This window comes from Lygodium microphyllum, unplaced genomic scaffold (genome assembly GCF_053477565.2).
Source record: "Lygodium microphyllum isolate KBCC unplaced genomic scaffold, Lygodium_microphyllum_v1.1.10 scaffold_31, whole genome shotgun sequence".
Lineage (NCBI taxonomy): Eukaryota > Viridiplantae > Streptophyta > Polypodiopsida > Schizaeales > Lygodiaceae > Lygodium > Lygodium microphyllum.
In genome coordinates, this window is record NW_028229514.1 from 6,056,812 (window position 1) to 6,084,235 (window position 27,424).

The window sequence follows — 27,424 nt, forward strand, 5'->3', positions numbered from 1 at the left end:
AGTATTGTTACGGTGGATTACCATAGCTTTTCCATGATACTATTCGATGTGCAATGGTTCAAAGTGGTACTTGAAGGAGGTGGAGCAATAGTTCGATGAGGTACATATGGATTTCTCGAAATACATTTCAAAAAAAAATGGACAGATTTGCGCAACACCTTTGTGTTGCCGGCCCATTGTGAACAGGTTCATGAACTTATTTGTTTATTAATTGTATTACGACATGGTACATGTAACAATAGTTAAATCTCTCTTGTACATATTTGTGAATAGGTAATCTTCTATCCAAACCCCGGACAACCTCGATGGTGGTATATTATACCTTCAGCTCCCCGAAGTGCGAGAGTAAATGATCAAAGCAATGTTCCGAGCATAGATGAGGATAATATACAAATAGAGGGGTCGATATTGCAAGGGGTGGAGGTCACCAAAATCTTGGAGCATGTAGAGGAGCCAGCATCGCGCAACAATGATGGAAATACAGGAGTCCATTGAGAACGAGGTGGACTCATTCTTTTGTGGTGACATGTCTATCGACCTTCTAGTTTACGTTGAGTTGCGTCAAGAGATTGACATGGGACCATAGGATACTTCATACTTGGAGCATGCACTTACTCAATTTGTTGACTAATCACTTATAAGGGTACATAAGATATGCATTTTAAGTAAGATCATTTTTTTAATATTTATATTACCGATATTTGTATGATTTAAATTGATTATGCTAGCATCATTTTTTGTCTGTGTAGGTGACCTTTATGGATACTTAGACCATCAGGATGAGTCAAGAGATGAGCGATGAGGAGTTGCAGGATATCTTCACGCACATGTCTCTAGATCAAATGGCAAGATTCAGAGACATGGTAGACCAGGAGATGTCTCGAACATTTGTTGAAGAATCTTTTCCACCTATTTGATAAGTAAGGATTGATGAAACTAGGTGAATCAAATGAAGGGCTGAAATATGCAAGTGACTAAGAGAGACACGTCAACCAAGGTGAGTCCAAACTGTGAAGGTATGTCTTGACATTGATATGCCCTAAGTAAGGGTGGGGGAAAATGGGAAAAGAACTACGCGGTTAGAGACAGAGCCAGTTGACTAGGCTCATTGGACCCATCCAACTTGAGGACCCCTAGGTGTAGTGCAGTGCATGTGTGTGTATTTTTTTTATTTTTTACTTTTTTTTCTCTTTTTTATTCTTTTGGCTAGTTAAGTAACAACAATGATATACATAATGCATGCAACCTTACAAGAAGAAATGGAAGTATGAGATTAGAAAGCTGACTGCAAATAATAAAAATTGGCACACAAGATGATTGGTGCACCGAGGTGCCTACAATGAAGATTTGAACATTGAGGTTGGACATTGAAGCACATTGCTGCATTGTTAATGAAGATCTTACTAACAAAGATTGTTGACAGTACAAAAAGATTGAATTTTTGATTGATTTTTGTTGTTTTTTGAGGTTTGAATGATTGATTTTTTATGGATTTAGAGTGATGTATGATTGTTAATGGAAGTATTTGAGAGTTTTATGGATGATATTGATTATGTTTTGGAAGTTTATGATGATTTTTAGTGAAAATATGAAGCTCTGTGATGTTCTGATAGGTTCTGTTGAGGTTTTGATTGGTTCTGATACTTCTGTATAGCTTCTGTTTTGTTCTGATTTTCTTCTGTATAAAGCATGGATTGATAATTGATGACGGTTGAAATATTTTGAAAGTTTATTGAATAGTTTTTGATAGTTTGGAATGGTTTTAGTATGAGTTATGAGGATCTCCTGTTCTCTCATGACCTTCTGTAACCCTTTGTAAACCTCTGTAGAGCCTCTGTCTCTGTTCTATCTCTGCTCTATTCCTATTCTGTTTTGTTCTATAGATCTTCTGTAAGTGTTCTATAGAATGTATGTGTGACTTTGGGAAAGGTTTCTAACTTTTGGAAAGGATAAATCTAAATTCAAAAGAGCTAAAACAAATGGAAAAAGCAGCTGCTGAAGACTGAAGAGAAGACTGGAGTGACAGTGACAATAGTGAGCTATGAAGAAACACTGTAGTGGTTTTGGTGTGTCTTCGCATAAGACATACCTCTTGGAAGGTGTATCCACGACCTAAGAAAGGATTATTGAGATTCATTATTGAGTATTGTAGTGAGGAGATGATGTATTATTGAGAGAGAGAGAGAGAGAGAGAGCTAGAGATAGTCAATTCTATCAAAACAGTGTTTTTATATATGAGAGATTGAGAAAGAAAACTATGAAGACATTGAAGATTAATACTATGTGATTTATTTCCATTAAAAAATGGTGTATTCTTTTATTTTCATTGTTCTATTGAAAGATTCTATGAAGATGTTGAAGATTATGGTTGATTCTATCAAATCCGTGGGATATATCTACTATGATGTTGCGTGAAGATTTGTTGTTTTCTTTGTTTTGGTCATCAAAAGAATGAAATAAAAGCTTGTTGATGTTACAAGATAGATTTTCTTGCAGTAGAATCCCCTTTTCCTTAGTGTTCCTCTTGGGGCTCCATGTTTTTGGTGCGCAGCTGGCGGGGAAACTTTCCATCAACAAGCATTAGAAGAGGCTGAAAATGAAGGAAATGGCATTGCCAAGAAGAGAAGAACTCAATGGATGTTTGCAAAGTTCCTTCTTCCACTGAAGAGTTGGAGATTCTCATTATCAAAGCCACTTTCCAAAAGAAGTGCATCCCACAATGGCGAAAACATATTACCATCATGATGCATGCTCTATGTGGTGGACTATTTCCTCTTCCTGTTGAAGCAACAGAAACTTGCATCTTGGTGGAAAATTGTTTGGAAACAAACTAAAGAGCAGAAGCAAAGAGAATGAATATCCATGGAAGATTTGGTATTCATTGAGAAGTTCCCAGACATCATCAAGTGAGAGATCATGAAGAAGCTTCAGGAGTTGTGGTTTGTGGAGGTTCACGAAAATAAGAACGAAAAGAGTTGGAATTTATTCGTGGATGCTCAACAGCAAGATACGTGGGATGCTTGGTGCACTGACAATCTTTTGTTTGCCCAATTAGCAACCCACTGGAAGTTGGTAGACAGAGTGTTTTTCACAACATACACTATTGAAACCCTTAGAAGCTTACATTATTATAATGGCACAACAACGACCCTAAGAAAAATGATTTGTGATACTTTCAGAATAGAATATCTCCCCCTCTGTAGTGGTTTGAAAGCCGATCCTAAGAAGAATGACTTTTCATACTTTCAGAACGGAATATCTCCCCCTTTGTAGTGGTTTGAAAGCTGAATTTGGAGATGTTAGAAAGAAGGAAGTAGAAGAGATGTTGGCCTGAGAATCCCCCAGAGACTGAAGACCTCTCTGATCTATTTTGTTGAGTACTAAACAACTAGTTGGAGCCAAGCCCCTAATGAATGACGCAATCAAGAGGCGAGCGTTAGAACGAGTCCAGAGGTACGTAAGAAAAGAGAAGGAAAAAGTAGAAGCCACCTTTGGCGCCCTAAAAGCACTCTTTATAGAAGTCCCCATGGCGACTCAAGGTCCCCTTCCTAGTCAGATTCGTCCTGGAAATATTAGCCAGAAAATGTAGCCCCATTGCTAATTTTTAAGGGAGAGTACAATGAAGACCTTGATCTTCATGTACCAGAATTTATGGTAGCATGTGTGGAAGAGAGAGAAGGAAATGAGAGAGGGAGAGGAGATAAGAGAAAAAACATTAAACATAATAGGGAAAGAGATAAATAGAGGGAGAGGGTGAGGGAGGGAGTAAACATAATAGGGAAATAGAGAAAGAGAGGGTGAGGGTGAGGGAGGGAGAGGAAATGAGAGAGGTAGAGGAAGAGAGAAAAGGAAATGAGAGAGGGAGGAGAGAGAAAAAACATTAAACATAATAGAGAAAGAGAGAAAGAGAGGGAGAGGGCGAGGGAGGGAGAGGAAAGGAAAGAGGGAGAGAAAGGAAATGAGAGAGGAAGAGGAAGGAAAAAACATAAAACATAATAGGGAAAGAGAGAAAGAGAGGGAGAGGGAGAGAGAGGGAAAGGAAATGAGACAAGGAGAGGAAGAGAGAAAAAGAAATGAGAGAGGGAGAGGAGAGAGAAAAAACATTAAGCATAATAGGAAAAGAGAGAAAGAGAGAGAGAGGGCGAGGGAGGGAGAGGAAGAGAGAAAAGGAAATGAGAGAGCGAGGAGAGAGAAAAAACATTAAACATAATAGGGAAAGAGAGAAAGAGAGGGAGAGGAAATGAGAGAGGGAGAGGAAGAGAGAAAAGGAAAGAAAAAACGAGAGAGAGAGAGGGAGAAAACATTAAACATAATAGGGAAAGAGAGAAAGAGAGGGACAGGGAGAGGGAGGGAGAGGTTGTTGTTTTCTTGTTTGTTGTTGTAGTAGTAGTAGTAGTAATTTTTTCTTTTCTTTTCTTGTTTATTGTTGTTTAGTTTTCTTGTTTTTTGTAGTAGTAGTAGTTTTTTCTTCTTTTCTTATTTATTGTAGTAGTAGTAGTTGTTGTTTTTTTTTTTCTCTTATTTTCTTGTTTATTATAGTGGTAGTGGTAGTGGTAGTCATGATCGTGGTCGTGGTCATGGTAGTAGTAGTAGTAGTAGTTGTTGTTGTTGTTTTTTTCTTTTTCTTTTTCTTTTTTTCTTGTTTATTATAGTGATAGTGGTAGTGGTAGTGGTAGTCGTGGTCGTAGTCGTAGTTGTGATCCTCGTCGTCGTCATAGTCGTATTTGTAGTCATGGTCGTGGTTGTGGTCGTAGTCGTAGTCCGAGTCGTAGTTGTAGTCATGGTCATGGTCATGGTCGTGGTCATGGTTGTGGTTGTAGGCGTAGTCGTAGTCATGGTCATAGTCATAGTCATCATAGTCATGATTGTAGTAGTAGTAGTGGTTTTCTTGTTTGTTGTTGTTGTTATTGTTGTTGTTGTTGTTGATGTTGTTGTTGTAGTAATGGTTTTTTTTTGTTTTCTTGTTTATTGTTGTCTAGTTTTCTTATTTGTTGTTGTTGTAGTAGTAGTAGTAGTAACAGTAGTTTTTTTTCCTTTTCTTGTTTATTGTTATTGTTGTTGTAGTAGTAGTAGTTGTTATTGTTGTTGTTTTTGTTGTAGTAGTAGAGAGAGAGATATGTTTTGTTAAAGAAAATGAGAGAGGGGGAGGAAGAGAAAAAAGAAGAAGGAACGAGAGAGAGGAAATAAACATACAACATAATAAAGAAAGAGAAAAAGAGAGAGAGATGGAAGGAGAGGAGATAATGAATGGATAAGAAACAAAGAGAGAGTGGTGGCAAGGTCCGATGAGGTCCAATGCAACACCAGGAGATAGGAAACACTCCGACATACGTTAATTTGTGGGTAGTGGGTGGAGACTTTACATAGGTTAATTTTTGCTGAGTTACAAGAGAAGAAATCCCTTCTCAAACAATTTAAGAAAGAAAAAAAGAATGATAACAAAAATAAATTGTTTATTGTAATGTAGACAAAATGAAAAACGATGAAGGTCTTGATATTCAAGATCACAAGGCGTATCTTAATCAGCGTGTCCCATGTCCTTGCTCTCAATGCAACCTGGCAATTAGATGAAAACATCGATTGTCTATAGAACACGTACGATTCTTTGATGAGTTTCAATTTGAGATCATTGATCAGGCGATCTTGGATTTTCAGCAAATGGTAAGAAAAGTTAATATAAATCATGCATTGTACTTGCAAGCTAATTGAATACCATATACAAAAAGATTGGGTGTGGCTCGCAAATTTTCTATCCAGGGAGGTGACGTCTCATCCCAAGGAGGAGTGCACCCTTTGCCGCCAATTACAAGAGTTCTTGGGCATGCAATGGATGGAGTGTGTGAGCCAATCCACCACTTGGAAGGTACTACCAATCTATACTGTCAATACTAGAGGAGATAGGCAGCCTTCCAGACTTACCCACAATCTTGGAGCCTAAGATGGAGGCAATGATTGATGCATTGATTCCCATGGATGTTGAGACTTCTGATCCGCTTAGAGAGGAAGCATCCATACCATTATATGATGGGTGCCAAGTATCTCGCCTGAAGACACTGCTTGCACTCCTAAGTGTGTAAGAAAAATACGGGTGGAGCAAAACGAGTGTGACCGAGTTGTTCAAGTACCTTTTATGTACGCTTCGTTGATTTCTTTTTGGCACTATCATTAAAAAAATTTGTGTTTTTTCAAGATGTTTTATGATTTTTTTCAGGTTATTGAAATATCATATATTACCACCTGCAAATACCATACCTAAGTCTCATAATGATGCACGACATGTTTTACGAAAGCTTGACATAGACTACAACAACATCCATGCATGTATCAACGATTGCATACTCTTTCAAGGAGAATATGAAACTATGGAGATATGTCCAAAGTGTGGTGCTCACAGGTATCGATAGGACTTGCAAGGGAAAACCATCCCTCAAAAAGTTCTTAGATACTTTCCTCTTATTCCCCACATAAACCACATGTTTTGTATGTCCAGCATGGCGAGCTTGACAACGTGGCATGCGCAGAATAGGTCCACAGATGGAGTTCAATGAATATCAGTGGATTCACGGGCATGGAGCCACATTGACTTTACCTTCCCAGTCTTTGCCTGAGAGCCAAGAAATCTTCGGCTGGGTCTTGCAATGGATGGTGTGAACCCATTTGATCTGTGCTCAACTTCTTACAGTGCATGGCCTATAGTCCTAGTCAACTACAATATCCCTCCATGGCTTTCTAAAAAGAAAGGACATCTCATCCTTAGCTTACTCATCCCCGACCGCTACAAAGTAAAAAATATGGACATGTATCTTCCTCCATTAGTCGATGAGCTTAAGATTTTGTTGGAGGAGGGGGTCACCGTGCAAGATATGAGCAAGCGCGATGATCGACGGTCTGCCAATATTCGAGCCATTATCATGTGGACGATGCATGACTTTCCGCGATTTGAAGAGTGCTCAGGTAAATAGGCTTTTGTTCTTGTTGGTAATATCTATCATAGCTCGTTCAAGTTTATATTCATTGGATAGAGGTGTTGGGATAGGTTTGGTTACCTCAGGTTATCATGCATGTCCATTGTGCGGGCCAGAATTAGACTCCTAAAGGTCATGAACCATGAAGAAGATGGTATATTAAGGACATGCTGCTTTCTTGCTAGAGGATCATGAACTCAAGAAAGGTTTTCTTGGACGACCTCCAATACGTATGAATGCCCAAAGCTAGTACGAGCTGAAAATGGTCCACCCGAAGTCACATCCAAATGGAATGCCATGGTTCTTAGTTTTCTAGGAGTTTCCATATTGGACCCACTTATAGATCAACCACTTGTTGGATCCCATGCATATTTTTAAGAACCTGGGCAGCTTGCTATGGGACCACATCACAGGAAAGAGAGATACCAACAAACCTTCAGCTATGCTACCTTCTGGCCAACAGTATGCTATGGCTGCTAAAGGATGATGATAGACCGATCGGAGATGTGGTGGTTGAAAATGGAGTAGAAAGAATAATGGATGCTGCAATGGAGGAGAAAGTGAATTGCTTTTGTATGTTGCACCATGCCTCTATGGAGACGTGGCTCGCCAGGTACCAGCAAGCTAGGTAAAATCGAGAGGAAGCACGATCTGAATTTTGACGTAGTACGCACCATCAACCGATTCGATATCCCAAGGGCATGGAGGAGATGCCACGGTGTATGTCAACACGACGGTTGCATGGAGCTTTGATCGCAGCGTCTCGTAAAGGGGCAGAGATCTCAACCGAGGAGTGGAAATTCTCGAGGGGATGTTGTCCAAAGGTAATGATGTGTTTAGGATTTGTTGTATCTATATTTTATATGCGATAACTAATTGAGTGTTTCAATGTACAGTACAAAATATATAGTGCAGCATGGTCACGCAGATGGCATTTTCACATGGAGCATATTGACAAAATGCGCTCCACAACAGACTGTGGTATCGTGGCAAGGTTTGAGCAAGAGAGCCGACGATGAGCAACGGATCCAAACACGATTATAGAGCATCCACTTACTCAATTTGTTGACTAATCGCTTATAAGGATACATAAGATATGCAGTTTAAGTAAGATCATTTTTTTAAGATTTATATTACCATACTTTGTATGATTTAAATTGATTATGCTAACATCATTTTTTATCTATGTAGGTGACCTTTGTGGATACTTAGATCATCAGGATGAGTCAAGGGATGAGCGATGAGGAGTTGCAGGATATCTTCACGTGCATGTCTCTAGATCAAATGGAGAGATTTAGAGACATGGCAGACCAGGAGCTGTCTCGAACATCGTCAGGCTATCTCGAACATCTGGTGTACTGACTAGTCAGGATGCTTCAGCTTCGAGCAGACGAGATCGACGCTCCAGACTTGGGCCAGAGGGAGGGAGTGCTTTAGGGTTAGGGGGATGCTGTAGAGATACGGATGCAATGAGCCCGCGGTAAACTCAGGATACAGGTACTACTCCTCGCTCTAATGGCGGTTCTAGAGAGCATGGCTCAGGTGGTTGTTGTGGAGGCATGGATGTAGTGTCTTCGTCTCGTCGTTCTGCTGGAGTTGCATCACCTCCAGGATTTGTCACACCTGTCAGGGCGTCTACTCTAGTTACTCTGGATTTTGTCACCCTAGTCAGTACACCAGATGTATAGGGGTCTTCTGGATATCCCCACGAGTGTGGTCGCAGGTGGGAGAGGATCCATCTTAGGCATACCCCAGAGGGGTATGCCTATCTTGTAGATGATAGGTCAGAAGCCATCATCATGAATGATGAGGGGAGAAGGGTGATGGCTCACATGAGAGAGTTGTGCCAATAAGTTTTTCCGCACAATGTCTTGGATCATTGGAAAAACATACCGCAGGAGCGCAAGGACTACATAGTAGCATCCTTGCATGAAGAGTTTCTGGTTCCAACCACATCAAATAGGTTTTCTATGGGCCGGATGATGGAGTGTATGCATGCATATATGTCACACAGACGATCGGACGCACGCAAGGCACTCAAGAGTGGGCCTGCAAAGCCCGAGTGGCTAGACGCAGACGATTGGCGCTGACTGAGGGAGGAGGCTATATATTCTCCAAGACGCTAGAGTCAGCAAGAGCGAGGCCGTGAGGGCATGACTAGAGGCTGGAGTTGTCCATCATCTTGGGAGTGGCGGCCACAGGACATATCTGGAGGACTTTGTATGTTTTTATTTTGTTTTGCTTGCTTTTTTTTTTTGCAATATTCTTTGTACTAACAATCGTGTTTCTAAGAGTTAGTGTTTTGTTTCCTTTGCAGTACTCCATTACAAATCGCAACCCGACTGGCCTTGAGACTCAATATGCAGAGAGGCACGGTCTCACTGCATTGATCAACCGATTGTATAGACGATGCACCCCTGTAAGTCACACATCGTTCTTGTCTGTAGTTACCATGTTTAATTAGAATGCATTATTGTATGGTGGACTGATGTGTAGTTGTTTATTTTTTTGCAGAGTCCATTCGTCGATGCTCCTTTGCGGCGGGATGAGCTTTCGGATGGCGAGGATGTATAGCTTGCCCTTGGATACCTGGAGCTCACACACCCTTCTTTTTTGGGCACCTGATCTGTGTAGACATTTTCTATGTAGTAGTGATATTTTGCCATGATTGTACCAGTCACTTTCATTATGTGATCATGTATTTATTTTATGTATCAGTGTTATGATTTAAGTACACTTTGTCTTTATTTACACAAGTATTGTACATAGTGCAGAAACTATTTTGTATGGCCCAAATAAAGCACATAGTGCTATATCACAAATTTTTTTTTCCCTTATTACCATCACTATTAACGTCGCAAATTTATTGCACGCATCATTATTGACATCATTATCAGCATCGCAAAGATAATACCGATTGTTCTATGGCATCGCCAATAACGATGCTTTTTGCGACAACGAGGATAAATTTATTTATTTACATTTTCATCGCTTTTAATGTCAGTATAAGGCCTAAATCTTGTAGTGGTTGCCGCTATCATGTGTGCCAAGAAGAAGGAACCAGTTGTTCAGAATGAAAATAATTCTCATGCCAAGACTCTAAAGTTCAACCTGTCAATAGAGGGACAGAGTAGTATAGGACAGAGCAGTACTATAGGACAGAACAATGTAGTACAGAGCACTGCAGTGCCATAGAGAGTCACAAAGACAACCCCAAAAACAGAACCACAGGTCCAGGAGATAGATGATATAGAAGCACTTCTAGAAACACAGGAAATGGCAATGCTGCAATTGCTAGAAGAAAAAGGAAAGATGAAAATGGGCATAGCCCCGTTCTCCAACAGGTTGGAGAAACCTGTGGATCCTATCAAAGAATATGACTTGGTAAAAGACCTAGACACTTTTAAACCTAACTTAACATTCCGGTAGTTGCTGATGCTATCTCCAAGCTGCCGAAAGAAATTCAAAAGCATCTTGACAAGAAAACGTGGACTAAGGATAGCCCCTTGAACAACGACTAAGACCAATAAGGCCACAGAGCCTGTAAAGAAAGTAGATGTGGCTAACGCCTTCCTAGATCTTGGAACCCCATAGATTAGTGTATGGATAGAAGGATGCTTTATTTCAAATGTATTGATTGATGGAGGGTCATCAGTAAACATAATGATGGATGTGACAATGAAGGACTTAGGGTTGCAAGGAATTCAACCTACACAATGGCTTATCAGATTGACAGACCAAAGCAGAATTAAACCGTTGGGCATCCTCCCATATGTAAAAACAATCCTTGAAGGAAGAGATTACTGACTGACCTATCTGGTGGTTCAACCAAATTCTTGTGGGACCTCATCCCCTTAGTTGCTAGCAAGACCTTGGCTTTTTGAAGTAAGAGCCAGGACGAACTGGTTCAAAGGACCCTAACCCTAGGCAGAGGACCCAACAAAGTGGTGTTGAAACTGTATGGATCGCAAAAAGGCAATGGATCCACATCCATCGAAGTCATAACTGACTCCTCCAATGAGGTAATAGATGATACATCAGGAGATGAAGAGGCTGTTAAATAGATCTTTCCCAAGAAAACAGAGGCATAGTCCCTAACAGTGGGCATTGTAAGCGAACTACCAAGGGAAGCAAAGTCCTTATACATGGGAGAATACCTCCTGTCTCAACTAGAATGTTTGTAATTACCTCTGACAGCAAGATAGAAGCATGGATGTACTGTTCTCCTTGTCACATGGCAGTTGTAGAGATAGTAACAGAGGCAGAGACAGAGACAGAAGTAGAAACAAAAGTAGACGTAGAGGCAGAAGATCTATTCTTCTCCTACAGAATCTCTACAGAAGCCGAGACAGAGCCTCTAGAGGAAGAGGATGGACATGATGAGGAAGAAAACGAAGCAAGATATGAAAGTGCAGATAAAGAAGTTCCTCTGATAGCGGACGATCTTGTTGATGTCCCTACTACAAAGACCTCAGAGGCCGAAAATATCGAGGTGTTGGAAGTGTTGGATGGAATGACCATGGTTCCATTTGGGTTGACCGATGGACTACAAAGTATGTTGAATCTGTATAAGCAATGGATCAAAGGCATAAAAATTAAGTTCACCAGTGGCTCCTATCGCCCTGACTGTTTAGTCCAGAGAAAAGATGATGATGATGCCCCCTACCAACATAAGCTAGAGCTATCAAAGCCTCGGCTTCTAGAAGGTTTGTGCTATGTGACATTCTTGGACGCATCCTTTGAAGATGAATCCCTAAGTCCAGAAGAAATCACCACTCATACAGAAGCAAACAAATCTCTGAACAATCTCAATAGACAAATGAGCCAACTATTCAGAAGGACATTGGTTCTAGTGGAACATCAGACAATGACACTAATCCCTTGAAAGATTCGGACCTCTATCTAGAAGCAATCCGTGGGACATTTATCCGTGAACTGGAAGGTGAAAGGCAAGTGATGTTCCTGGATATTGACGGTACTGAATGTTACCTAAAAGTGTTTGCTTGGTCATATAAAGATCTAAAGGGGATTGATCCCATAATATGCCAACATCACATTGACCTAGAGCCTGATGCCAAACCTGTAAGGCAAAGACAAAGGCGTATGAATCCTAATTACTCTGCTCTGGTGAAGGTTGAATTATTGAAACTTCTTGAAGCCGAGTTCATTTATCTCATGGCTAAAAGTGAATGGGTTTTGCCCATTGTGGTAGTACCCAAGAAGAATGGGAAACTTTGAATATGTGTAGACTTTTGAAAGCTCAATTCAAAGACGAAGAAGGATCATTTCCCTATCCCTTTTACAGACCAACTATTGGACACAGTGGTAGGCCATGAGCTCTATTCTCTCTTGGATGGATTCAGCGGATATAACAAATCGCAGAAGAGGAAATATCCAAAACAACCTTCACCATAGAATGGGGGACCTATGCCTATAGAGTGATGCCATTTGGGCTCTGTAATGCTCCTGCCACCTTCCAACGAGTAATGATGGCTGCCTTCTAGAATCATCTTCATGATTTCATTGAGGTGTATCTTGATGACTTTTGTGTCTATAGTTTGATCCATGAGCACTGGGGACACCTAGAGCAATGTTTTGACAGATGCCTAGAGTATGGGATTTCTCTCAACCCGAACAAATGTATCTTTGGCATCTCATCGGGAGTTCTTTTGGGCCATATTGTCTCTGCACAGGTGATTGCAATAGACCTGGCAAAGATTGAGAAGATTACCACCTTGGCAGCACCAACAAACCTCAAGCAATTGAGAGGATTTCTTGGCCATGTGGGCTACTACCGAAGATGTAGTGTACATTTTGCAACCAAGGCAGTCCCTCTTCACAAGCTTCTAAGGAAAGATGCGGATTTCCTTTGGACTGATGACTGTGAAGAAGCCTTTAATACCCTAAAATAGTGCCTTATCCAAGCACATCTTGTAGCCTCCTGACTGGACGAAGGAGTTTCATGTGCACATAAATGCATCAGTTGAAGGGCTAGGTGCTATTCTATGTCAAAAGGGCCCCTCTAAATTAGATCAACCGATATATTATGCAAGCCGAAAGGTCACTGATAGGGAATGGAACTATACAGTAGAAAGAGCTTGAGTGCTTGGCAATGGTATTTGCACTAGAGAAGTTTAGACACTATCTACTGTCAATGCATTTCAAGTTCTACATGGATCATGAAGCCTTGTCCTTCGTGATGAACAAAGTAGATGTTGAAGGACAACTGATGAGATGGTTACTCCTATTCTAGGAGTTTGATTTTGAAGTGGTCGCTAAGCTTGGCCATTCCCATGTCCTAGCCGATAATCTATCACGGATCCCTCAAACTGCAAAAGAGGAAGAGGATGATCCAGACCTTCATGATGCTTCCTTGTTTCTAGTTGAAACAACTACTCCTTGGTATGCAGACATAGCCAACCTCCTAGCAACTCAAGTGTATCCTCATGGCATCTCAAGCCATGAAAAGAAGAAGCTTCTGTTAGAATCAGCCTCCTACACTTTGCTAGGCAATGCACTATACAAGAGAGGCAAAGATGAAGTGCTGCAAAGATGTGTTGCAGGGGATGAGATTGGCACAGTATTGAAAGCATGCCATGACGAACCATGTGGTGGACACTTCATAGGAGAAGCGACAACCAGGATGGCTCTATTAGTAGGATACTCGTGGCCAACCCTCCAAAGGATGCACATGATTATTGTAAGAGATGTGATGCTTGTCAGTGAATGGGGAAACCCACCAAAACAAGTGCCATGCCACTACAACCCATTCTTTCCCTAAAGCCGTTCGAGAAGTGGGGGATTGATTTTGTGGGTCCCATTGATCCACCCACCAAATGGAAGCAGAATAGATACATCTTAGTATGTACATATTATGTCACAAAGTGGTGTGAAGCTAAAGCTCTGAAGCGGGACGATGGTAACAGCATAGCCATGTTCATGTATGAGAATATTATCACCCATTTTGGCAGTCCCCTCAAGCTAGTAAGTGACAGAGGTATTCATTTCCTTAACAAAATCATGGAGGAGTTGACAGAGTTGTATAAGATCCGCCATCTAAGTCCACTCCTTACTACCCCAGAGCCAACGACCAAGTTGAAGTCACCAATCGCATCTTGTGCTCGATCCTGACAAGAACGATTGCTGCATATCGTCGTGAGTGGGATGATCGACTTATAGAGGCCCTCTGGGCATATAGAACCTCCCATAAGGCAGCTACAAGATAGACACCTTTCCAGCTAGTGTATGGTACAGAAACCGTCTTCCCTGTTGAACTAGAATTGCTCTCTTTGCGAGTGGCAGTTAAAGATTACTTGGGAGATGATGAGTCACTTCAATGCCACCTTCTACACTTGGAATGCTTGGATGAGATTTGGTGAATGGCCCTACAATGTATGGAAACCACTCAAGCGCGATGCAAGGCCTATCATGACAGTTTCATCAAGCATAAGGAGTTCAAAGAAGGTGATCTTGTCCTAGCCTATGATTGGAGATTTTGCAAGTTTCTTGGCAAGCTTCAAAAACGGTGGATGGGCCCATACAAGGTACTTGCTGTCAATCCTAATGGCTCCGTTCATGTGTAGACCATTGATGCCTCTGATGATCCTTTCCTGATCAATGGCTATCGTGTGAAGAAGTACTTCCTTCCCTAGGGATCTTGAAAATCACAGTCAACCTACCCTTCCCCTTTTGGGCATTGCACTGTCCTTCTCTTCGTGCTTGTGATAGCCCTTATGATTCTTCTCATTAGGTGGTCTCATTCTATTAGCCCCTCACAAATACCTCTCAACCCGACCTTGTTCTCTTCTCGTCTTATCCAACAATGGTGGCGAGGGTGGTCATGACACATGGTATTTCTACCATTCTCTTTCTTAACAAAAAGAAAAGAAAAGAAAAGAAAAAACAAAACAAAACAGTTATGGGAGAAAAGGAAGAACTTCCCTATCATAACAGGCCTTGTTCCAAGAAAAGGTGGAAACACCCTTCGGTGGGAAGCTGACTATGGAAAAGGTAGTAACGTCCTGCAGTTCGTTATCTCTGCAATATCAGTTTGTCTGTCCTTCTTAACAGACGACCTTTCTTACAAATCATTGAAGTACAAGACTTGTTGGCTGCCTCCTTGGGTACGCCTCGTCTTCAAGATCCTGATGACAACAACCACCCACATGATTTTCATTAGCAACCCCCTGAGTGATGTGAGCTTTTATCCTAATAGGATGGAGACGTGAGTGTGGGATGCCCTCTGTATCTATCAGCGAGTGAGACAGAGGGTGGGGTGAGTGACCAGTTTTTCCCTTCAAATCAAATGAGAGGTGAGATGTGTGAACACAGTGTTGCACGCACGGGATGGGCCTCTCAATGCACAATGCAAGATCTGTTCCTGTGCACTGCACCTCCTTAAAGGGAAGTCGATCACAAAATCAAGCTGGCACCAGGAGCTGCACCACTTGCAAAGAGACCATATAAGATGTCCATCCCGGAAGTGATTGAGCTGAAGGAGCAACTCAAGCAGCTGTTAGACCAAGGCTACATCCGTCCTAGCAGTTCACCATGGGGAGCTCCAATGCTGTTCCAGAAGAAGAAAGATGGAATGCTTCGCCTATGCATTGACTATAGAGGGTTGAATCAATCGACCATTAAAAACAAATACCCCATTCCAAGAATAGAGGAACTTCTTGACCGTCTTTAAGGGGCGAAGATGTTCTCTAAAATAGATCTCAGGTCTTGATATTATCAGATAAGGATTAGGGAAGAAGATATCTCGAAGACCGCATTCAGCACTAGGTATGGACACTTTGAATTCCTGGTCATGTCATTCGGGTTGACAAATGATCCTGCTACCTTCAACATGCTAATGCACGATATCTTAAGGCCCTATCTTGATAACTTCATACTCGTCTTCTTTGATGATACCCTAGTCTACTCCAAGCAGGAGGAAGATCATGAACCCCAGCTTCACATTTTCCTTGAAACAATGAGGGCACACAAGCTTTATGCGAAGAAGAAGAAATGTGCATTTTTCAAGCGACAGATTGAATATCTGGGACTCATTGTATCAGCGGAAGGAATTTCAGTAGATCCAGCCAAGGTCGGCCAAGGTCAGAGACGTTTTGGAGTGGCCAAAGCCAACTTTTGTCAAATAAATACGTAGTTTTCTTGGATTGACAGGATGGTACAGGGTCTTTATCAAAAACTATACTTTGATTGTAGCACCTCTGACTGATCTACTAAAGAAGCAAGTATCAATTGTATGGTCACTTGCTGTGAATAGTCCAGCTTTGACAAACTAAAGAAAAGCTTGGTATCAGCACCCATTCTGAAACTTCGTGATCTTAGTAAGAAGTTTGAAGTGATAATTGATGCTAGCGCACTTGCCTCAGGATGTGTGCTCATGCAAGAAGGTCATCCCGTAGCATGCTCTTCAAGGAAACGGAAGAGCCATGAAAGGAATTATGCTACCCACGATCTGGAGCTATTGGCTATCATCCATGCTCTCAAACTTTGGAGACACTACTTGTTGGGTAACAAATTTGCCTTAGTGATGGACCATAAGAGTCTTAAATGGATTTTCACCCAGAATGAGCTTAATATGAGGCAACGTCGATGGATTGAAGTACTAGAAGAATATGACTTTGAAATCAAATATCGGCATGGAAAGAAGAATGTAGTTGCCGATGCACTCAGTCGCAAGGCATTTCATAATTCTCTGATTTTGCAAGATCCATCAAGAGTAATATCTCTAGCCACAAAGGTCTCCATGCCAAACAACCCAATTCTTGAGCTAGCTAAAGAGGAGGCATGTCATGACCCAACCTATCACAAATTGCTAAGTGAGATCCCCATCAAAGATCAAGACCCGAAGCTACAAACAAAGTACCAAGAATTCTCTATCCATAGTGGACTTGTCTACTTTAGGACAAGATTATGTATCCGGGCAAGCCAGTCACTCAAGCAGAAGATACTTTAGGAACCCCATGACTCCCCTTTCTCAGGACACCCTGGCTATGCCAAGACCCTTAACACAGTTAGGAAGAGCTATTATTGGGATAGGCTCAAAGGTGATGTTCTCAAATATATCACGGAATGTTTGTCTTGTCAACGCATTAAGGCTGAACATGTCAAAATGCCAGGAAAATTGTAACCACTTAATATTTTTTAAATGAAACGGGAATTCATTAGTATGGACTTTGTTGTTGGTTTGTCCCAAGTTTAGGGAGGATACAACTCCATTATGGTCGTGGTAGATATACTCACCAAGGTTACACATCTTATCCCTGTTAAGACAAACTATAAAGCCTCAGACATCACAAGGTTATGCATCAAGGAAATATTCAAACTGCATGGGTTACCCAGAATAATCATTAGTGATTGTGACTCTCTCTTTACCTCACAGTTCTGGAGGGCTATCTTCGAGGCCATTGGACTCAACTCTGTTTCAGTATAGCTTATCATCCCCAAACTGATGGTCAAAGAGAATGAGTTAACCAAGTCATTGAAGATATGCTTAGGACACATTGCTATCGCTAACCCAAAAAGTGGATTCAATATTTGCCATTGGGTGAGTTTGCCTACAACGCTTCTTATCGACAAAGCATTCAGATGACCCCTTTTCAAGCATTGTATGGGCACGATTGTCGTAGTCCTTTGAGCTTTTCAGATCCAACCTTGAGGGTTAAAGCTTAAAGCAGATGCTAGAAGACATGGATGACCAAATTAAATCAATAAGACAGGACATCCAAGCTGCCAAGGATAGACAAAAGGCTTAAGCAGACCTGAAACGGCAAGATAGATCCTTCATTGAAGGTGATATGGTCTTAATTCGCGTACGCCCAAAGAAGAGTTCCCTATCCTTGGGTGAATGCAAAAAGCTAAGTCCAAGGTATTGTGGACCCTATAAGATTAATCTCAAGTGCCTAGGGCCTAATGCTTACAGATTTCAACTCCCTGAAAACCTAAAAGTTCATAATGTATTCCATATCAATCTATTGAAAAAGTATGTGCCTAACCCTAGTCACGTGCTTGATGATCAACAAGTTGTAATTCCAAGCCAAGGAGTCCTTGAGCTACGGCCTAACAAGATCTTAGATGTTAGGGAGAGGTATTTGAGATTTAGGACCTTGACAGAATACCTCATCCAGTGGAAAGATTACCTCAAAGAGGATGCCACTTGGATGGATGAAAGTACTCTCAACCAACAATACCCCCAGATTTTCTCAAAATGAGGGCATCTTGATTCCTCTAAGGGGAGAGAATGTAATATTTCTACAACAAAATATTAACGACTCTAGATCCTGCGCAAAATTAGTTTGGATAATTCTTCCGCAACAAAAAAAAAACTTGGGGCTAAGTGCTCTATCTTCGTGCACTAACAAACACCAGCCCACGTTGTGCATAGGGGACCGTGGCTCGAAAATGTAAGCCATCGTAGGAACTCCCCTTCAAGGGACAAAAATAATAATGAATTAATTGCAAAAAAAATTTAAACTCCCTCCCCTTCAGCTGTTGCATGGCGGGGAGAGAGAGTATGTGTGGAGCTTGAGTTATGGGGGGGCATCGGGAGCAGGGCATTGGCATCATGAGAAATGACACACAAAGAACCACCTGCATTGAAAGAAAAGTTGTCCACAATGTCATAAAACTCATCATTGGCTCCATCATCCTCATCATGCATGTCTTCAACCATAGGGTTTGCATCCACTTGAAACACATTTGCCTCTTGATTCTCTTGTCCTTCATCTTCATCCGGTTCATCAATGATGACAAAATTGAGCTTGCTATTTTTAGATTTACATGCCAACCTATGGTCTTGTGTCCAGTTCTCTCCACACTTAAAGCATAATCCTTTGGCCCGCATGTCCCGATTTTGATAATTAGAAAGGACCTTGTTGTAAGTGTTGTTTGGAGATCCTTTTTGTGTATTTTCAGCCCTCAAAAAAATTTGTTTTGCTTCAGCCATATTTTTGAAATTTCACCCATGTTTTTGTGCATAATTTCCACCCTACTTTGAGGTATAAATAGTAGGAAAGATTGGAACTTTGCTATTACAACTGTTAGGACTATAATACCCCCTATTTTCTTGCCTAAAAGTGTCCTTTAGCTGGCTGAAATAAGTTCCAAACCTCGAGGACTGATTTGAGAAAGAATACTCTGCACCTTTAGGCTGAAAACCCATTGAATCCTTCCTATATTTCTATCCATACCTTTCAGCATATCGAATAGCATCATGAATGCTCTTGGGCTACATTGCACCTACTTCTGAAGAAAGGGACGGATCTAAATCAAAGATATACTTGTTTAATTTTGCCATATCATCAATTCTATCAATGTACATAGAGAGGTTGAGGAACATATTGGAGTAGTCACGCACGGACATGCATATTTGTTGAAGATAATACCATATTCGTTGCAAATTTTCCTTTTCCATTGGAGAAACAAACACCTCAAACATTTTCTTTTTAAAATCTTCCCATGAAGCAAAAATATGACCAACTCTTTGCATGTATCTCTACCATGTATGAGCGTACCCTTCAAGATGGAGTGCCGCAAAGTAGATGGAAAATAGTAAAGTACATCTCTAGTTTGTTCACCCATTCTTCTAACTTCGTTGGAGATGCATTATTCCCCTTGAAGTTGGAAATGGTGATTTTTTCTTTGTATTCCCTCTCATTATATGTGGATTGAGAGTTATTAGAATGCTGTCCAAAAGATGGTTGTCTCCAAGGTTCCCCATGCATTGAATCCCTTCCAAAGAAATTTGGTCTAGAAGCATTACCGCCTTGATTTTGTTGATTAAATCCAAATGAATGATGTTGTCCACTATTGGGTTGACCATAGATTGTGTCCCCTTTGTTAATTAAACCTTGAAATGACCTTCTTTCTTCAAGTCTTCCATGGAACTCTTCATTATCCATTTCTCTTAAGTTTTCATCCCCTACATAAGTTGACTCATGTCTTGGTTTAAAATGTGGACGGACATAATACTTTGATGTGGACCATAGGTAGTCTTCAATGTAGAAGGCTCTCCTCTCTCAAAAGTGGACATGATTGGTTGATCAATCCCTTTCTATTTTATATTAGATGGCTGGGCGAAAGTATTTTCACCATGAGTAGTGGGTCTATTTGGAGAAGAGGGTGTATGTTGAACCTTGATGGCTAATAATACCTCATCAAACCCATTTTTCATAGTCTTTGCTACTATATTTTCAAACCCATATTGCATGAACTTGACCAATTGTTAAATACTCTCATTCATTGCATTGGTTGTCTTTTCCATATTCCCCATTGACTTAGAAAGTTGTTCAAATCTGTTATGCATTCCAATGCTTATCATATGTGACTCATTTGAAAGTGTACGATCACCAAAAGGTTCATGGAATGCTCGGTTCTCTTCATTTCCAAGTTGCACACTATGGGTATTACCAACACTTATACAATCATCATGTTGGTTTTGATTTCGGGCTTTATTAGTGTTATTTTGTTCATTGGCAAACTCTCTAACATTTTCTTGAATTGTCTCCATCACTTGGTCTTTCCTTTTGCCTTTGGCCATTGGAAATGGTTACAGTAATAATGGACTATCAATCACAAAATCCCTTGTATCTCTCAAAGTATTACTTCAATCCCAATGCTTAATAGCTCCTAAAAAATCTTATGATATAGGGATATACCAGATTTGAAGAGATTTCAACTTGGGATGAAGGTCTTAGGTGAAATACTAACAAACAGTGAATCCCTATTATGCTGTCCAAGTGCTATCCAACTGTACCCACTGTCACTAAAACTGAAATATCTTGAGCTACAAATGTCAATTCGCTGAATTATCTAATTCAAATAAAATCTTATTATGCCCTCTATCCAACAAGCTATCAAGATCCAATTATGGATCTATAGAAAATTTTATCTAATAAGTTCTTTACTGCTGTCCTGGAATTTCTTGCAAACTGTCAACCTGTAAGTGCCCTGTTTGGACCTATAGGAGATCCCTGTGTAAGAATAAACCTTGCAAACCCCTGTTGGTACTTAAAGAGGGTAGTGGGGCACCTGTAGGGCTCAAGAATGACTTGTAAATAGTGGGTACCTGCTGTATAAACCTGTGTAAAACTCTGACCCTGTAGATATCAAAAGAGAATGAAATGCCCTATTCTTGTTGTGCCAATAGAACTTTTAACACCTATAATTCCCTTATGTAACTCAAATGTCTCTGCCAATCACTGTCAAATGGATGTACCTGCACCTAAACTTGAAAAGTACGTGGGCTCCGAGACTACAGGAGGTGTGCAAAGTTCCTCCCGTGCCGGGTTGTGCACCCCATCAGGGTCATAATTGGGAAGGGAGGGTCACCTCTCTTTTGTCTTCCCAACTCTCCTGGCATCTGCTTTTCCTCATGGGTATTGACATGGCAAGTACATTCTAGGCTAAGAGAACAGTGATGCTATGCATAGACAGAAAAATCCTTTGATTCTTTGATGAAATGCAAGTGGGAAATGGGAAAATTTGTTAAAATTGGAAGGGCTATGGATAGAGAATTACCCTTTGCAGTGACTCACTGCTTTACAATATCCCACTTACCATTTTCATTAGCGTTTTTTAGTCCTAAGCATCAATCTTAGCACCATCAAGTCAAGTACAAGTTAGGCACAAAATATGAGTAATGAATCACTCTATGCAATCATTTGAGCATTAATTTATGAATGGAAAGAGTTGGAAATCAGTAAACAACTTCATTCAGCCCTAGGTAAGGTACTATATGATCATGACATCAATGATTTACTCTTAATTTCTTCCCTTTTAGCAATTGTAAGGCTTGAAAAAGTGGATTAATAGGGAAATTAAGAGTAGAGAACAAGAATTACCTCTTGATTGTTGTTGAAGAATGGTAGATGAACCACAATCGGTCAATACTCCATAAAATTCATCATCAAATTGATCCAAATTGAAAGGTATAGGCTTAGCTTTAATCAAAATTATGTCCCATAATGGTTGCTTCCATGTAGCATAAGCATTACTTCCAATAGAGAGCTCCAATGATTCAAGAGAATCCAATGCTTGAAGAAATATCCATAATGCTTGTAGGAGAAGATGCTTTGATTCTTTAAGAATCCAAATTCTTGATAGAATGAAGAATTAATGAGAATACCATACACTCAAGCATTCAAGAGAGTGAAAAATGCTCTCAATATTGATGCAATGCCCCAATGTAGACCAATTCTTGATAGAGTGGCTTGAATCAAACCTTCTTGGAGTTGTAGAGTACAAAAGCCCCATGGTTTGAGCCTTGTAAGACCAAAAATTTTGAAGAATTGAGTGGCTGCCCCTATTTACCCCAATTCAGGAGAGCAAGAATACTTCAAATCTCTTCAAAATGCTTCAATGTCGGTTCTATTTCAAGCATAGAATCTTGCCTTCATCTCCAAGAAGCCATAGATCATGAAAGCCCTCTCCATACTTCAAGAAATTGCATGAATCTTCATGCTGTCCAAAACAGTGAGCTCTAGGGTTTCAAGAGAGAAGAGGAGTCTACAAATGCTTTGAAATCTTGCCAAAGTGATGAATGAGGATCATTGCCAAAGCATTGTAGAGACCATAGGTTGCTTACTATGAGCTTCTATGGCTCATTTTTTAAAACGTGAGGGCAAGAGTGTGTTGCTGAAAAAATGGCGAAAATAGGCTAAAAAACACACTCGTTTACCACTTGATCAAAATGAGATGAAGCAAGGCATATGGGTGCTCTATAGCTTGCTTATGATCCATTAAAAAATGCTACATAAGCCATTTGTGCATTGGAGGTGATGGGAAGAAGATCTAAGAAGAAATCTCCATGGCAGTTTGTAGGAAAGCTTGAGAGAAAAAGGAAAGAGAAGAAGAAACCCTTGGTTAACAAAAAGTAACCCTATTTACTCCTCCCGAAACCTTGTTTAACCACAATTAAGGCCAAGAACCCTCAAAATGGCCATCTATTGACCACAATTTGCTAAAATGGCCTTGAGCCCGCCATTTTCCTTCCAGCCTTCTTCAAGATCTACCAAAAATAGTCCCGACTTGCTGTAAAACTCCATAGCCAGTTAGGGTTTCAATTGTGTTACTCTGTACCAAGTCTGTGACTAGATTCGCTATGAAAATGACCCTTCCCATGGATCAAAGTCCATGCTCTGATACCAATGTAAAAGAGACAATTCTCAGAGCAAACAAAATAACTAAAAAATACAAGAATACACAAAATATGCCAAAGAAATCATAGCCAAGGTGGCTAGGCATGAAAATGTATTGCCATGAATTGTTGAGAATCAAATATGAATATTGCAACAAGATACTCACCTCTTGCTATGGTGGACATAGGTACACACACCTATGATAGGTGGGAGGAAGGATCCCTCAATCTTGTATTCTTCAAAATGGCAAAAAGATGCCTCACATGTTGCATCTCCACCCTTTTATACCAAACCCTCACATATCATAGACTAAGGTATTTTATGCTTTATTACAATTATCCATCTGCAGCCCCATAAAACACAAAGATATATAGTATAAGCTTCCATCCATCGTTCTCCCTTCTCTATTGGTGAAAATTTTGAGCACGTTATTCAGCAACTCGAACAACTCAGACCTCCAAAATAATGCCACAATAAAGAAGCAACCAAAATCATGAAGATCCCTTCTTTATTATAATGGACAAATATCTGACCCCCACAATCTGAGGATCTAACGATGACTTTGAATTGTCTCCTCCAGCTTTACTGTTGGAAATTAAAATCAGGCTGCGTCCTTCTACAATCAACAAATAGGTACCTTAAATTCAAGGAATGCATCCACTTCCATGTTTCCAATTTGTCGATGATGTAGTCCATGGTTTTGATACTTGCAAGCCTCACTAATACCGCTAACAATGGCTCTCTCCTAAATATTCCTTGTTGCTTCCGTCCACAATCAATCCTTAAGCCAAATATATCTAATCAGCTTCCCCTCCCTCCGCCCACGAGATAGGCCGCCTTTGGATCCATTTCTTCCCCCTTCAAAACAACGCAATTAAGCTTCTTTTAGCTTTTATTGCTTTGCTTTTCCTTCTTTTTTTGTGTTTTGCAAGTGAAATCTTTTAAAAGATGTCCTTAAGCTTTTCCTTCCATCCAACGACCTTAAAATTTCTCAAAGGCTTTAACCCTACTCCCTAGCACACATTAAACCAAGAATATACAATCTTGCATACTCGAAAAGCTTTGTGACTTCGAAAGCCATCTTTGTCTAAAACAATCTCAAACTTGCATACACTCAAAAACTATACGGATTCTCCACCTGCTCCATTTCTTAAAATTGAAGTTCTTGTGACTAACTTGGTAGCTTGTGTGTGCTTGCTGTATCTCAGGAGATGACATTTCCTACTTTGTTTGATGTAGATTCCATTGTCGTAAAAATGCATGACAAGGGTATGGAACCATGCCTACCAGGATGGCTAGGCAGGCTATATCATGTTGTAGTCATGTCAACTCTAGAGGCTAAAGATTATGCATAAATGAATGAAGAGGGAGATTTGGATCGATTACACCTCCATTCCTTAAACTCCCTTGTGATTATTGCAGCCTTCTAGTACTGACCTTGCATTCAATTACTCAATTCCCTCTACTAGCAACTACAATTGTCATGTTGAGACAATGGTATACTATGGGTATTATAGTTACAAAATAAATCATGCATCGTTCATTGGTTTTGTCATGTTTATCTATTATAACACATACCTAATTGAGTTATTTAAAGAATAAGTAAAATCATCATCTTTGAGAGCCCAAGTATCAATTTATTGATAATTGTGTATTAGCATACAAGAAAAATGCCTCAATATCTACAAGATTATAACTTACTCATAAAGTAATTTGGAATTCGACAACTACATCAACCTCTTTCAAGAAGAAAAAATAGAGAGAGAGAGAGACTCTTAGTAGATAATGTAAAGCATGTCAACTCTCAAAAGCTTTTTTTTTTGGAGGGGGATACACTCATAATGACCTATTAGATAGGATACTTATGAAGCCTTATGATTTTCAAAGTGTAGATAGGCCATGCCTATCTTGCGTGAAGCCTTTTTTATGAGCTAATGCAAAATAGAGATCACACTTTCTCAGTATTTGCTCATTATGGGGATCTGCCTAATGATGGATTTCTTTTTTGGTGCACTGATGGTAACAACACCACCTTCATCTTGGGCTCTTATTTTGTCCAAAAGAATGTTGTCTAGTAGATGGAATTAGCGAAGAAAGCTACCTCGAGGCCTCTCAATAATGTCCTCAATCATATAATCTGTAGTCCTTTCTAGCTCGCTGATGTGCACGCCAATAATTTGAAGCACATTGCCCGGGAGCACTAGTAAGCTTATGTCGTCCTTGGTCAAACCTACAAAAAACAACATAATTTCAAACACTTCTTCATGTGGGGTATTGTTGATGATATTGTTGATACATCAAGAACCCTATTACCACTGAAAGACATTATAATTGGGCATACTATTTCAATATGAAGGTCACATAGTTAAAGTATAGTTTACACATTATGTGCATAACATTGAGAAGCCTAGTATGTAAAGGTGGTCATAGTTGACAAATTTTCTCATGTTGAACGGTTATAGAATTCAATGGTCAGTGTAAGTTACTCTAGCTCTAGTCAATGATTTAACATCATTTTCATGTGAAAAAATGCAAATGACGTTTGCCATTTACTTACTTCATTATAAGATTTCCACATGCAAAATCACTTTAGAAATCATAATGAAATTTACATCATTTAGTCACCTCAAACTACTTCTAGCTCCTTGACAATGTCATGTCGATTCACCCTTCAAAAGCTATGACATTGTCATGTCCATTGTCCATTCAAATAATGGAAATACTACCAATCATAACCAATGCATTCATTATACCAACCGCCAGCCAATGCATTCATCTACTCAATCGTCGAATCACATTGGAAAATGCCAATGAGCTTCGCCACATACGTACTTCACAATGAGATTTTCAAACGTAAAATCGTTTAACAAACAATGATGAAATGTACATCATCTGAGTCACCTCGAACCACCTTCAGCTTCTAAGAATGTCGAATCACCTTGAAGAAGCTATGACACTTTGATTCTACGTGCAAGATGGAGCTCTGCTGGTCACCTGGTATATCAAGCTTGATGTGGTGTGCTGACGCAGTCTCGAGCCAGTCCACCTTGAGCTCGCCAACGCTGGCGATGGTAGGGAAGCGAGAGAAGCTGGCCATGATATAGCGCGCGCGCGCGCACAGACACAGAGAAAGAGAGAGTGTGTGTGTGTGTGTGAGTACTAAGCCAACGAATGGGATGAGCCAGCACCTACCCTTTTATAGTAGTAGCGCTCTCTCTCTCTCTCTCTTTGCGTGTCTCGGTGCCCCTTTGCAGCGTCTCTACTCAACCCCCATCGGGTTATTTCCTTCCCTTTAAGCTGACATTGTTCCTTTCCTACATTGTTTATCTTTTGTTTATCCTTTCGAACCATCATTCTCCCACGCTGTCCCCTTGAGTGCATAAGAAGCCTCCATTCTACTGTTTATCTGTTCGATGGGTTTCGGGGTACGCAATAAGCCTCGAGAATGGCCTTTACCAACCGGGCTTTACCTCCCATCGACAAGTTTTTGAAATGTCGAGAGTATAGCGGCATAAGGTTTTGAAATGTCGACACTTACAACTATAAATAGAGAGAAAAACAATTGCAACATTATTGTGTCGTTCAAATAGTAGTCTTGTATTGCTACATCGACGAATACACTTAAGAAAACTCTTGCAATTCCAATTTGAACACAAAGTGTACAAAAAACATTACATGTGTGAAGTACATCACTACAAAGATATTGTCTTTACTATCACATAGATACTTAGATTTTGTGGATAAGCAAGCTCAAGTGCTATAGGATGAAAATGCCCTATCAACCTATACTCATAATGTTTTGGTCTTCCTTACGCCTCACAATGTTTAGGTTGGATCATAATCATTAAGGATTGCATGAATAGCCACCATTCAATCTCAATGATGCAAGCATGTAGGCCTATTGGGTCTAGCAATAATAAGTAATCATGGGAGAGAGAATGGTAAGTAATAGGAAGGTCAAAGTGCTAACAAGGCATCAACCTTGGCAAATAAAAGGGTGTGAATCATCATTATAAGAGTGAGTGAGATATCATGTTCTCGCCCTTTATGCACAATATAAGACATACATTCAGCAAACAAGATACCATTTTGAGTGATTTTGTCCCATGTACAAGAAACAAAGACCCATGCATATTTTGCACTTTAACTCCCCCAAGTAGATGATCAACAATGACACAAGTTAGAAAGTAACTTTGTGGTTGAGATGACCTAAGTTATGGGATTCTAGTGTGAGGTGGCTTTGACCTCGAACTCATTGCCTCTAGAAAGTTTTAAAAAAATTCCAAGGTGGAGGGAAGTCTATCTGATGTG

At 40.2% G+C, this 27,424-nt stretch overlaps 1 protein-coding gene across 1 annotated transcript; it reads right to left on the bottom strand.

Moving 5' to 3' along the window:
* Nucleotides 1-24,912: 24,912 nt before the first annotated feature.
* LOC148009278 (17.4 kDa class I heat shock protein-like) lies at nt 24,913-26,295 on the bottom strand. The gene is made up of 2 exons (XM_087673609.1): nt 26,108-26,295; nt 24,913-25,343 (listed from the first exon to the last, which is right to left on the bottom strand). The coding sequence occupies exons 1-2, from the start codon at nt 26,208-26,210 to the stop codon at nt 25,198-25,200; spliced, it is 249 nt and encodes an 82-aa protein (XP_087529735.1). The 5' UTR covers nt 26,211-26,295; the 3' UTR covers nt 24,913-25,197.
* Between the last annotated feature and the right edge of the window lie 1,129 nt (nt 26,296-27,424).